At 40.5% G+C, this 13,857-nt stretch overlaps 1 protein-coding gene across 2 annotated transcripts in view; it reads right to left on the reverse strand.

The window, feature by feature from the left end:
• The window catches only part of rabep1 (rabaptin, RAB GTPase binding effector protein 1), a 135,282-nt gene that overhangs the window by 56,998 nt on the left and 64,427 nt on the right, over positions 1-13,857 (reverse strand). For both annotated transcript variants that reach the window (XM_060847962.1, XM_060847961.1), the window contains exons 7-10: positions 10,694-10,872; positions 10,440-10,577; positions 8,308-8,766; positions 4,081-4,185 (exon numbers count right to left, since the gene is read on the reverse strand). In XM_060847962.1, the coding sequence (XP_060703945.1) occupies positions 4,081-4,185; positions 8,308-8,766; positions 10,440-10,577; positions 10,694-10,872 (881 nt within the window). The remainder of the gene's footprint in view (positions 1-4,080; positions 4,186-8,307; positions 8,767-10,439; positions 10,578-10,693; positions 10,873-13,857) is intronic.

Raw genomic sequence — 13,857 nt, forward strand, 5'->3', positions numbered from 1 at the left:
TCCCTCAGGATTCCTCCAACAACTTGCCCACCACCAACGTCAGGCTCACTGGTCTATAGTTCCCTGGCTTGTCCTCATCACCCTTCTGAAACAGTGGCACCACATTAGCCAACCTCCAGTCTGCTGGCACCTCACCTGTGACTATCGATGATACAAATATCTCAGCAAGGGGCCCAGCAATCACTAATGAATTATCTGTGCAAAAAAACAGTTAAAAACAACAGGAGAAACTCTTCCATGCACTGAATAGTTAAGAACTGGAATGTACTGTGAGTGCGAAGGCAGCAGGTTCAGTCAAGGCACTCAAGAGGGGATTAGATTATTATCTAAAAAGGAAGAATGTGCAGCAGTACACTGGGAAATGGCTTTGATGTACTGCTGACTCTAAGCCAGCACTGACACAAGGCCAAATACCTACCTTCTGTGCTGCAACAATTCTGAGTTCCAGTAAGCTGTCACTTGAAGTAACTGAACATTCACATGTTTGCATATGCAACTTTCATTGCAACTTCTTTTGTCCAAATTTGCAATGTAAAGAATTCTACTAAAGGCACAGAGTTTAAATTTTTATTGGCTAAAATTGTTGAACTAATTACAGCACCTATCATTATCGGTGTGGAAGAAAATTCAGCATTCTGTAGCAAGGAATAAATATGGTACATTTTACAAATCACCTTCAAAGCTGGTTGTTTGAACAGTTTCTGTGTTAGCCTGCCAAAAACAGGAGATCACCACTAACCTGCTTATGAAGATTTTGCTACATTTGCACTGTAAATATGAATGAATCGCATCACAGCTATTTCACATATTGCTCCTGCAGAGAACTAATATGGCACGATGGAAAAATGGCTGCCTCTGCTGCTTTCAATGCAGCCTGTAATGATGCGATTAATAACTTGAACATGAAATTCAGCTTTTGATGCCCAGAAAGAGAACTGAAACTGTGGATTTTCACTCCAGCACACAATAAACTATTCATGGAGGTTACCCACTCCATTTCCTAAACACTGAATCATTCCCTCTCCCTGATAATTGCCTGGTGTCAGAGTTAACTGAGATGAGATAATGACCACAAACCTTGAACTAGAACAGTATATTTCCATCTCTGTAAACATTGTCCAACTCAAATTACCTGCTGCTGAAGTCCTTGGCCATACCTTTGTTATTTCCAGACTTGACTTTTTATTCACTCCGGAGAAGCAAGCATTACTATCCATCCCTAATTGCCCTTGAGGTGGTGCTGATGAGCTGCCTTCTTGAACCATCATCATCAACGTGCTGTAGGTAGACCTACAATGCCATTAGCAAGAGGATTCTATCCTAAAGCATTCCTACTTAGTCTTCATTTTCTACCCTCCATTAACTGACCTGTACCTTAACTTGCAGCAAATCAAAGTCATTCACCACCTCTGGGCTCACTAACCTGTACTAGTTCCCGATTAAGCTACTCCTCAACTTTAAACTTCTCATTTGTGTGCCCGAATCACTTCACAGCCTCACCTTTCCCTTGCTCCAAGCTTTGACATCCCTACAACCCTCTGAGGTATCTGCACTCCTTCAACTCTGAATCCTTGGCATTTCTGAATTTAATCATCATGAGCATCCATGCTTCTAAAGTTTCCTTCATTAGCCTCTATTTCTGCTGTAAGACAAGTTATAAAACTTACCTCTGAGCAAATGTTTGGCCAACCACACTCATGTGACTTATGTAGGTAGCTTGATGCCAGAGTTTGTTTGAAAATGCTCTGACAAACTTAAACTTGTTTTATTACATTAAATGTGTTGCTGTGAAATGTGAGCCATTAATGATGTAGTGAGGCAATTTTAAATTTAATTTTTTGATTCTTCTTTCAATCACATCTTTCCCCTGTCAATTTCTCTTCCTGTATGTAAATTGACTATAACTAACCCCATTTTCTCTCCAATATTCTCAAAGTTTCCTCTTCTATCCTTACATTCTAATGAGTTAGAAGACAGACCAGTGAAGTCAATGTTCAGGAGGTCCCAAATGCCACATGAACCTCACTGCACCATTATCAGCTCGTGTTCCATGATAGAAAAATCATGAAATCTGAGGAGTGTGGTTTAAAAAAAAATCCATCTCATGACTCTAATTGTAAGGTGGCCCACTCTAGCAACTTCTGGGGCATTTGACAACTCATTTTACAAAGAACAAAAAAGATTTACAGCCCAGGAACAGGCCCTTCTGCCCTCCAAGCCTGAGCCAATCCAAATCCACTGTCTAAAGATCAGTATCCCTCTGCTCCCCACCTACTCATGCATCTGCCCAGGTGCACCTTAAGTGAATCTATGGAGTTTGCCTCTATTATCTCTGCTGCAACATGTTCTAGACACCTACCGCCCTCTGTGTAAAGTACTTGCTGCATGTATCTCTCTTAAATTTTTTACCTCTCGCCTTAAAAGCTTGGTCTCTCATTATTGAATCCTTCAATTTGTTATGAGAGTTAACATAAACCTTGCCACATTAGGTAAAGCTCCCAGTTGAAGACAAACTCTCACAAAAATATTTATGCTTGTGTCGAAAGAATTATAGTTAACTAGTACCGGGTAAACTTTTTTTTTAAACCAACTCAAGCACTGGTAATTTTCACCTCCTTAACCAATAAGTGGGACTGAGGCCATTGCAACACTCCAGCTGTTTCTCTCATTTGCACATGGTTGTATTATAGCAAAATATGCCTGTGCTTCTTCATAACAGTATTAGTGGACAACATTTGACATTGCACCAAATGAGGTGGTTAAGCAGGACAGGGCCAAAGATTTTCGCAGAACCATACAGGAGGAAAAGCCGAGAGGTTTAAAGAGGGAAATCTAGAGCTTAGGGCATAGACAGCAGCCATTGGTGGGTGAAGGGAGTGAAAATGCACAAGGAGAGCAATGCAGAGCCCTCAGACTGAAAGGGATGGATGGGGTTCCACAGTCAGGGAGGAGCAACAGCATGGGCTCAGCTGATAATCAGCATGAGAATTATAAAATCTAGGTGTTGCTGGAGAGCCAATGCAGGACAGTAACCAGAGGCGTGATGGGACTTGGTATGTGTTAGGTAATTTAGTTTTTGGACAAGTTTAGATGTATGAAGAGTAAGATAAAGTGGTGGTCAGGAGAATACCGGAATTGCTCAGACTGGAAATAACGAAGACAATGAAGAAGATTCGTTCTTAACATAGTGATGATATATATCAGATCTCCAGAACTGAGTTAGGGTGGGATTGCATATATGACAAAAGGCTGATTCCAATCATGAAGTTGCGGTAAAGTGAGGTTTGGGCATTCCAGGTTGAGTGGAAGACAGGAGTGTAATTGGAATGAAACTTAAGACTTTTTATTTTGGTGTCAACTATTTTGACCTTCTTAAAATTTGTTCATGAAATATGGCTGCATTAGGTAAAAACGATGGCTGCAGATGCTGGAAACCAGATTCTAGATTAGAGGATGCTGCCTGAACTGCTGTGCTTTTCCAGCACCACTCTAATCTAGAATATGGCTGCATTGCCTATTCCCAATTGACCTTCAGAGTCAGTGAGTTGTCTTCACGAATTGCCTGAGTCCTTCAAGCGTAGCAACACCCACAATGCTTTTAGGGAGGGAGTTCAGGATTTTGACTTATAGCTGTTGAACGAAGAGTGATATAGTTCCAAGTCAGGATGATACTAGCTTATTATTGGATAAATAGTAAGGCATGTGATCAGATAGAAGAAAACTGGCGTAGACTCTCCCTTCAGTAAAAAGTATTCCAAGAGAAATAAAATTAAGGTGAAAGATTTTATGCCATATGATTTGCAAAAGGTAAAAATAAGAAGTTAGAAAGAATATAATATTGGTTTCAAAGATTTATCTCAAGAGGGCAAAGAAAATTAATCACCACTTCTGACTAAACTGCAGATGAAATACTGCTCCTAATGTCTGGAACAAAGATTCTAATGATTCCGTCAGGAATGAGAACCAAAGGATGGTCAGTTATACAATATCGGGACATGTCTTATTGGATTAGGAGCAGAAACGCAGCAGGAGATTAGTTTATTTTGCAGAGAAGTAATCCCTCACAACAGTCCATCTCACCTGGTCCCGGGTCTCAGCCTCCTGTACTTGGATTCCTTGGAGCTGCTTCTCATAATTTGAACACATGTCACAGCGGCGGCCCAGCTTGTTTCCAGCATTCTGTACCTGCAGGGAAATAGTACAGTGAAAAGTGGGCAGATGGCAATTAGCATATACAGTATAAATACAGGCTGAACTGCATCATTCCAACAAATGCAAAAATACTCATTCCCATTCAGAAAAGTGGATTCACCTTGGAGAAAGAAGTATTTTTAATTCCTTTTTCCATGTGTTCTTACATTATCATCTCCCATATCTCAGGAAACAGAGCAACAAGGTGCTAGTCTTTCTATCAGAGCACTAGAAACTGCGAATGAGATATCTCCAAAAATGGCACAAGGCAATAATTCTTTGTTGTTATCAGTTGTCTCTGCCTTGGGCAGCACTTGGCTTCCATTTCTTCAAAGCTGCACTCCAGAGGTCAGTAACTCACTGACACTACCTTGCTGGAGTTCCATTCTGCTGCATTATTAATTGTGAGTTCAGAATACGCGTGCAGCACAACTCTTAACCCTTAAAACAGCTCATTTAGTTTATACAAAAAGAAAATTAGAAATTATCCTTTAATAGGATCAAAATTGACCTCAAGTCAACCAACTGAGTAGGAATACAAACAGCACAGTTCAGGTACAAAAACTTTCTCCTGTCCCAAAGGTTTAGTTTTGGGGATTAAATGTGTGGTGAGAAATAGGTGTGAGGAAGGGTAAGATAAAGCCAAGTTGATTGAGTGAAGACATAAACCAACTATCAAGTGTAATCTACAAACATTTACAATTGCATCTTCTGCAATGACGCGGTGGTGAGGTAATGGCCCAGTGGTATGACAGTAACAGATGTACAGCATGGAAACAGATCCTTCAATCCAACTCATCTATGCCGACCAGATATCCTAAATTAATGTAGTCCCATTTGTCAGCAACTGGCTCTTATCCCTCAAACCCTTCCTATTCATGTGCCTATCCAGATGCCTTTTAAATGTTGTAGTTGTACCAGTCTCAACACTTCCTCTGGCAGCTCATCCCAGACACACACCACCCTCTGAATGAGAAAGTTGCCCCTTATGTCCCTTTTAGATTTTTCCCCCTCATCTTAAATCTATGCCCTCTAGTTTTGCACTCCACCACCCCGGGGACAAGACCTTGTTTAATTACCCTATCCACATCCCTCATGATTTTATAAAGCTCTATAAGGTCAGTCCCTCAGCCTCCAACACTCCAGAGAACATAGCCCTAGCCTTTTCAACCTCTGTCTGTAGCTCAAACCCTCCAACCCTGGCAATATCCTTGCAAATCCTTTCCGAAACCTTTCAAGTTTCACAACATCCTTCCTATAGCAGGGGACCAGAACTGAATGCAGTATTCTAACTGTAGCCTAACCAATGTCTTGTACAACTGCAACATGACCTTCCAATTCCTTACTCGATGCACTGACCTATATAGGCAAGCATACCAAACTATTCTGTCTACCTGGGACTCCACTTTTAAGGAACTATGAACCTGCACTCCATAGTTAGACCTATTAACCTAGGGACCCAGGTAATGTTCTGAGGACCTTGGTTTAAATTCCACCATGGCAGATGGTCAAACTTGAATTCAATAAAGAATCTGAAATTGAGAGTCTGATGATGATTGTTGGAAAAATCTCATCTGGTTCATAAATGTCCTTTAGGGAAGGAAATCTGTCATCCTTACCTGGCCTGACTAACATTCGACTTCAGACCTACAGCAATCTGGTTGACTCTCAACTGCGTTCTGGGTAATTAGGGATGGGCAATAAATGCTGGTCTACCCAGAGATGCCCACATCCAGTGAGTGAATTAAAAGAAACGATCGGACATACATCCCAAGCGAGAGAGTTAGGTACATTTCAGAAGGCTGAATTAGAAGATGTCATGGACAGAAACAGAAATAAAAATTATAACTCAAATACAATACAAGCTATTGTATTGGAAATTTCAACCATTGTACATAATCACTCATCATTGGTTGCTGGTTATGTATCAGTTTCATATTGTTTGCATAATATATTTAAATCTACATCCAATTTAATTAATTGCATTAATTCTTAGCACATTTAGGTCAGTTTTCATCTAATTTTCATTACAACTTTTTAGTTGGTGAATTGGCCATGCTAAATTGCCCGTAGTGTTAGGTAAGGGGTAAATGTAGGGGTATGGGTGGGTTGCGCTTCGGCGGGTCGGTGTGGACTTGTTGGGCCGAAGGGCCTGTTTCCACACTAAGTCTAATCTAATCTAATCTAATCTAATATGACAGAACACCTAATGATAATGCTTGTAATAATTAATAGCACCTTCATTAAGCTTTCAACTGGAAAATAAAATTCTTATAAACAAAACAAATTTAAAAATTTGCTAAGTGCAATTTTTATTCTACCTTTATGATCAAATAAATAACATGTGGAACAATCTATAGATACCTAAAAATTACTGAGCACGTCTTTTGACCCAGATGGTAGCTACAGTTTTCAAAAATTAACTACATCAAAAAATTCCCTCATAACTTCAAAGTATTGTGAATTATCACTAATTGCAAAGAAATGCCATAATTGTGTCAAAACCATAATCTGCCTTTTACAAAAAAAATCAACTGTTAAGAGGAAATCTGCTTTTCGAATCTAAAATCAAAACTGGATTAAACTGGGAAGGAGGTAGGTGTTCAGTGACTATTTCCAGCTGTAGTGCCAGAGGGGATCATTGCTTACATGTTTTGAGGTAGGTAGTTCTAACTTTGCAGGATAAACATTGTATTACAAATTACATGGCATAGGCCTGCTGCTTTTCTGTATATATTTCATTTGCAAATATATTTGAGAGTAATCAGGAGACATGGTAATAGATAATAGATAATAGGTGCAGGAGTAGGCCATTCTGCGTTTCGAACCTGCACCACCATTCAATATGATCATGGCTGATCATCTTTAATCAGTATCCCGTTCCTGCATTATCTCCATAACCCTTGATTCTACTATCCTTGAGAGCTCTATCCAACTCTTTCTTAAATGAATCCAGAGACTGGGCCTCCACTGCCCTCTGGGGCAGAGCATTCCACACAGCCACCACTCTCTGGGTGAAGAAGTTTCTCCTCATCTCTGTCCTAAATGGTCTACCCCGTATTTTTAAGCTGTGTCCTCTGGTTCGGCACTCACCCATCAGCGGAAACATGTTTCCTGCCTCCAGAGTGTCCAATCCTTTAATAATCTTATACGTCTCAATCAGATCCCCTCTCAGTCTTCTAAATTCAAGGGTATAAAAGCCCAGTCAGTCCAGTCTTTCAGCGTCAGGTAGTCCCACCATTCCAGGAATTGACCTCGTGAACCTACACTGCACTCCCTCAATAGCCAGAATGTCTTTCCTCAAATTTGGAGACCAGAACTGCACACAATACTCCAGGTGTGGTCTCACCAGGGCCCTGTACAGCTGCAGAAGAACCACTTTGCTTCTATACTCAATCCCTCTTGTTATGAAGGCCAGCATGCTATTAGCCTTCTTGCTGCTTGCATGCTTACCTTCATTGAGTGGTGTACAAGAACACCCAGATCTCTCTGTACTGCCCCTTTACCTAAATTGATTCCATTTAGGTAGTAATCTGCCTTCCTGTTCTTGCCACCAAAGTGGATAACCATACATTTATCCACATTAAACTGCATCTGCCATGCATCTGCCCACTCACCTAGCTTGTCCAGTTCACCCTGTAATCTCCTAACATCCTCATCACATTTCACCCTGTCATCCAGCTTTGTATCAGCAGCAAATTTGCTAATGTTATTGCTAATACCATCTTCCATATCATTAACAAAGTCCAGTGTAAAATGGGTATTACCTAATTCTAGGGCTATTCCATTCTAGACACACATGGCTACTTGGATCAATTTGCAGGAAGCAAGGATCAATTCTGGAAACACTCTTCTTTATCCATGAGATTAATTTGTTGGAAGAAAGGTAAAACAGCAAGCGCCAATGCAACAATCATCACTTAGAAGAGTTTATACACTAAAGCTTTGACCTGAAATTTGCAATCTTTTTAGTAGCATATACATTCAAGGAAACACATGAGTAAGTTTAGCTTAAAGTCTTTAAAAGACATTGCAAACAAATTGCAACAGGATGTAAACTGCACATGAGGCCACCTAAATGTTTGAAGTTAAAAGTTTAGTGTTTAAAGCACTCACCTCCTGTTGTAACAAATTCCATTCTTTCTCACTGACCATTCTGTACCCACTAGGAGCAGTATCCACTACCTGCGTAAGACTCGACAAAAGAGAAGCAGTCTCCTCTTGCTCCGGTGTGAGTGCTTTGATTGCTTTTTCTTGATCTTTTGTCAGTATGAAAGAACCAGACATCTGGAAAGAGCCAACCGAGACTGTATCAAAGTTCTCAGAAACAGAGTCTGCTCCAACCAATGGCCCAAAGTCTGATTCATCCAGATTTCCAGCTGATTTTGCCTTGTGTCCACAGCCCAGGCTCTTTGATTGCAAGGAACTCGCGGTGCCTAGACTATCAGTGGACTGCACCCTTCTTAAACTCTCTCGGAACAGCTCACCCTCCTGTTTAATAGCAGAACCTGCCACTGATGCTGACAAATCAGAATCCAAGGAATGCACAGAACCATGTATACTATTTCCACAAATCTGGAAAAGAAAGCACAAAATTCATTTGAAATGTCAAATGGCAAACTGTATCGTTTCCAAGTGACACACATAGCATTTCCCACAGCATCTTATTTTTGCTCTTACAATATCAGTCTGGCACACAATGTCTGCAGTCACTCAGAGGCAAAAGATTGAGAGTTGGGCACTCAATTCAGGTTATTATTACAGTGCAGTATTGAGGGAGTGCGTTACTCTCAGAGCCTCAGTTGGCCTCTATTACAGCATTGTCCCCAAATCCATACACCAGACTTCAGGAAGGAGCGAAGGCTTCAAAAATCATAGAACCCCATAAAGTGGATACAGGCCATTTTCTCCAGTAAGTACACATCAACTCTCTAAAGAGCATCCCATCCAGACCCACTAACCACACCCCCCACCCCCCGATAACTCTGCATCTCCCATGGCTAATCCACCTAACTTACATATTCTTGGACGATACAGGCAATTCAGTACAGCCAACCAACCTAACGTGCACATCTTTGGTCTGTGGGAGGAAACCTATGCAGACACAGGGAGAATGTGCATCCTTCACATATACAGTCGCCTAATGCTGGAATTGAACTTGGGTCTCTGGCACTGATTAGCACTGCTGCCTCACAATGAGCTATTGTGCAAGCCCACTGTGCTGCCATTAAAACGGTGTATAAAGGTTCTAATTGGTTACAAGGGTTGAGGGACATTAGTTACATGGGTAGACTGGAGAAGCTGGGGTTGTTCTGCTTAGAAGAGATGATAGAGAGGAACACTGATAGAGATCCTCAAAATTATGACAATTTTAGATGGAATAGATATAAAGGAATTGGTGTGGACTTGTTGGGCTGAAGGGTATGTTTCCATACTGTAGGGAATCTAATCTAATCTTTAAAAAAAATTATCCCACTGACAGAAGAGTCAAGATCCAAAGAACACAAATTTAGTGACTGATCAAAGAACTAAAGGTAACATGAGGAAAAACTTTTTTATGCAAGTGGTTGTTAACTGGAATGCATTTCCTGGGATCATGAAAGAGCAGCGTCAATCAAGCCTTTCAAAATGTAATTAAGTAAAGGTATAATAAAATAAATTGTAGAGCCATGGGAATGGGAGAGCCCAACTGCTTTTCTCTCTGGGTTCTATTAATTGTTTACTGTTTCTCCCTATCACTTCTCTAGCATATACCAACCTTTTCCTAGCCACTATCAGTTCCGCAAAAGAGTCCCTGCTTTCTTTCTACAAGTGCTGTCAGACCTGCTGAGCTTTTCCAGCAATTTTTGATTTGTCTTGATTCTACAAACTGCAAACAAAACTGTTAGGCCATAGGAGTTATTATAGTCAGTACCCAATTTTACCCTCAGCAAATATCCACAAATAGCTTCTCAGTGGACATTGATCAAGAGCTTTGCACAATGACCAGAAAGTCAGATACTTTCCTACTTTGAGAAGGCGGAGTCTGATTTTAGTCCTCCAGCTAGCCTGAGCTACCTCGAGACATAACAGAGACTGAATTCACTCCACTTTGTAAGTTCCCTTCTTACCAAATGGTGCACTCCCATACTGAGACATTGTAGAAGCTGCCATTCACCTTCAATAACTGCTATGGGAATTTGCAGAATCAACAAGAAATACACAAAAATGTTTTAGAACCATCGCTGTCGAACTGTTAGAGAACTAACCTCTTCAACATCTAACACGCTGAGAGATTTGGCAGGAGATTCTACATGTGACTGGGAGCTCATTATGGAGCCTTCTTCCTCAATCTCTGGCTGTTTACTCTCCTTGGCTTTTTTGAGGTTCTGCTGTTCATCTTCTGCCTGAAACAGGAATATTTACTTCAGAACATGAGATGCTTTTAGCAATGCAACCAGTCAGATTTATCCCTTCTGCTATTCAGGCGAATATTAAAATATAGATTTAAAGCCTTTCATACTTGCTCCTTGTTTTTCAGTTCTTCAACCTGTCGAAGCTGCTCTGAAGTGAGAACGTTCTCCATGCGCTGCATATCCCTCATCAGAAGCCGCTGGGATTCAAGGAATTGGTCATTGGCACGCTGCCATGTATGTTTCAGCTGGTTGTACTGCTGTCTCTCTTGCTCCAAACGATGACATACTGAAGGAAACATTTAAAGAAAAACTCAGTGAACTACTGGCTTCCAATAACCTTCAGAAACAAGCCCAATGTCACCACTTGAATTAGGCTAAATTTTAACAATGACAACTTTCAGTATTTATATAGTGCCTTTAACATGGCAGAATATTTCAAGCTGCTGCACAGGAGCATTATCAAACAAATTTTGATCTCAAGTCCCTTAAAAGTGAGAGAAGGCAGATGACCAAATGCTTGGTCGGAAAGGCAAATTTTAAAAGGAACATCTTAAAGAAGGAAAGAGAAATGAATAAGTTTAAGGAGGTCGCTCCAGAGCTTAGAGCCTATGTAGCTGATAGCAGATTCCTAGCTTTCAGGTGTTCAAAATTGATCATGCTCAGATTTTCAGAATTGGAGATGCACTAAGATCATGAAAGAGTTGTGTAGTTGGGAGCAGAATACATAGATTGAGAGCAGCAAGGCTACAGAAGATTTTGAAATTAAGAGTGAATTTTAAAAGAGGAATTGGCAGATAGGGAATCACTATATTTCAGGATGCAGAGGTGCTGGTGTTGGACTGGGGTGGACAAAGGTTTTTTAAAAAAATCACACAACGCCAGAGCAGGGCTCCGAAAGCTTGTACTTCCAAATAAACATGTTGGACTATAACTTGGTGTTGTGTGATTTTTAAACTATATTCCAGGAAGTACAGGATATGACAAGTGAACAAGATTACAAATTAAGACTTTGATGCCAGTTATAAATGATCCTGAATTTAGAAAATGTGCGAAATTGAAGGGCAGCCAGAGAAGACTGTTCCCTCCTAAACTGGAGAGTTGCACAGCAATTTGCAAGTTAGCGGCAGGCCACACACAAATTAGCCTTGTTACGTTAACATGCATATAACACTACGCAACAAGATTTAAAAGCAACCATGCATTTAAAAAACTCCCCTACGAGCTTTCAAAAACTTACAGAACTTGCAGTTAGAGAGTGTTAAGTTATTTAAATACTTTACAGGCATGGCAGCTGTAGAGTCAGAGCAAAGCTACTGAAGTGGAAGAGGACAGTTTCTGTGAGATGATTAGGTATGTAACCAAACGCTCAGCTTGGGTTTAAATAGACACCAAGCTAATCTTGTTCAATCTCAGTTATTTATTGGAGGAAGAGTTGAAGTTGATAACTAGGAAACAGATACTGCAGTGGGAACTGAAAACGATGACTTTGATCTCCACAATATTTGGTTACAGGAAATCTTTGTTCATCTAATACTGAATGTTGGAGAAGAATTGTGACAAATTTAAAGCAGTGCAGGGGGAGAGGGAATTGATGATGGTGAAGTAGATTTAGGTATGGTCACCGTTCATGTTGAGCTTGACATTGTGTTTTCAGATGATTTCACCAAGGCTGCATATAGATGAGAACTAGATGATGACCAAAGGTGCAGTTGCGGATCTATGTAAATATATCTCAAAAAGTTATTTCCATGTTCAAAGATGATTCAAACTAGGTGGATGCAGAGTTGTGAGAGTGCAAAGATACTTCAAGGGGATTTGAATAAGCTAAATGAGTAGCAGAATTTGACAGATGGAACACAATGTAGAGAGATGAGAGGCTTTCAATTTTAGAAGCAAAAGACAGAAATACCAAGTGTTTCTTAAACAGTTAGATGCTGCAGTTTGAACTTCAGGTGCCCTCAATCGTGACTCACTAAAAGTTAACATGCAGATACAGCAAACGAATAAGGTTCTGGATATAGGTTTACTCGCTGAGCTGGAAGGTTCATTTCCAGACGTTTCGTCATTCTACTTGGTAACATCTTTAGTGGGCCTCCGGGCAAAGCACTGCTGATGATTCCTGCTTTCTATTTATATGTTTGGGCTTCTTTGGGTTGGTGATGTCATGTCCTGTGGTGATGTGGTGATCACCACAGGAAATGACATCACCAACCCAAAGAAATCCAAACAATAAATAGAAAGCAGGAATCATCAGCAGTGCTTCGCCCGGAGGCCCACTGAAGATGTTACCAAGTAGGGTGATGAAACGTCTGGAAATGAACCTTCCGGCCCAGGGAGCTAACCTACATCCAGAACCTCAACCTGAACTAAAAGTCTTCTCAAAATTTGCTAAAACGAATAAGGTGGCAAATGATCTGGTGGGCTTAATTTGATCAGACAAGTGACAGTGTCTTACTGCCATTATACACAGTTTGGAGTACAATGTGCAGCTTTGGTATTTTTACCCAAAAAAAGATATATTTGCCAAAGGAGGAGGAGTGCAACAAGGGTTCATCAAACTAATTGCTGCCACAGAAGTAGTGACCTATGAAGAAATATTAAATAGACTAGGCCTATATTCTCTGCAGTTTAGAAGAGCGAGAGCTGTTTTCTTACAACATTCAAAGTTCTTAAAGATTGATAGGATAGATGCAGGAAGTATGTGAGGGGGTGGGCACAGTATTATCGTAAGTGGCAGGCCATTTCAGAATGAGCTGAAAATGTGTTGCTGGAAAAGCGCAGCAGGTCAGGCAGCATCCAAGGAACAGGAGAATCGACGTTCAGGAAACCCCATTTCAGAATGAGGTAAGGAAGAATTTCTTCACTGAGAGGCTGTGAATTGCTGGAATTCCCTGCCTCAGTGGTCTGTGGAGGCTTTGTGATCAAAACTGGTATTGATAGATGTTTACATATTAAGACTATTAAGGGCTATGAGGATTGTGCAGGAAAATGGTGCTGAAATAGAAGATCAGCCATGAACTCATAATGAGAGTTAAAGGAGACTTAAAGGACTGAATGGCCTATTACTCTTCCTATTTCTTACATTCTTAGTCACAATAATCTGGCTATACATTTAGAAGAAAGAATGGAACCAGATGAAGGTAGTCCAACCCATCTAAATAACAGATATGATGTTTAGGAGGTAGATGGTATGGTCGATGGTATCAATGGCTGCAGATACGTAGAGAAGGTCAAGGATGGCAGTTAACTGTGGTCATAGTCATATGGATGT

This window comes from Hemiscyllium ocellatum, chromosome 31 (genome assembly GCF_020745735.1).
Source record: "Hemiscyllium ocellatum isolate sHemOce1 chromosome 31, sHemOce1.pat.X.cur, whole genome shotgun sequence".
NCBI lineage: Eukaryota > Metazoa > Chordata > Chondrichthyes > Orectolobiformes > Hemiscylliidae > Hemiscyllium > Hemiscyllium ocellatum.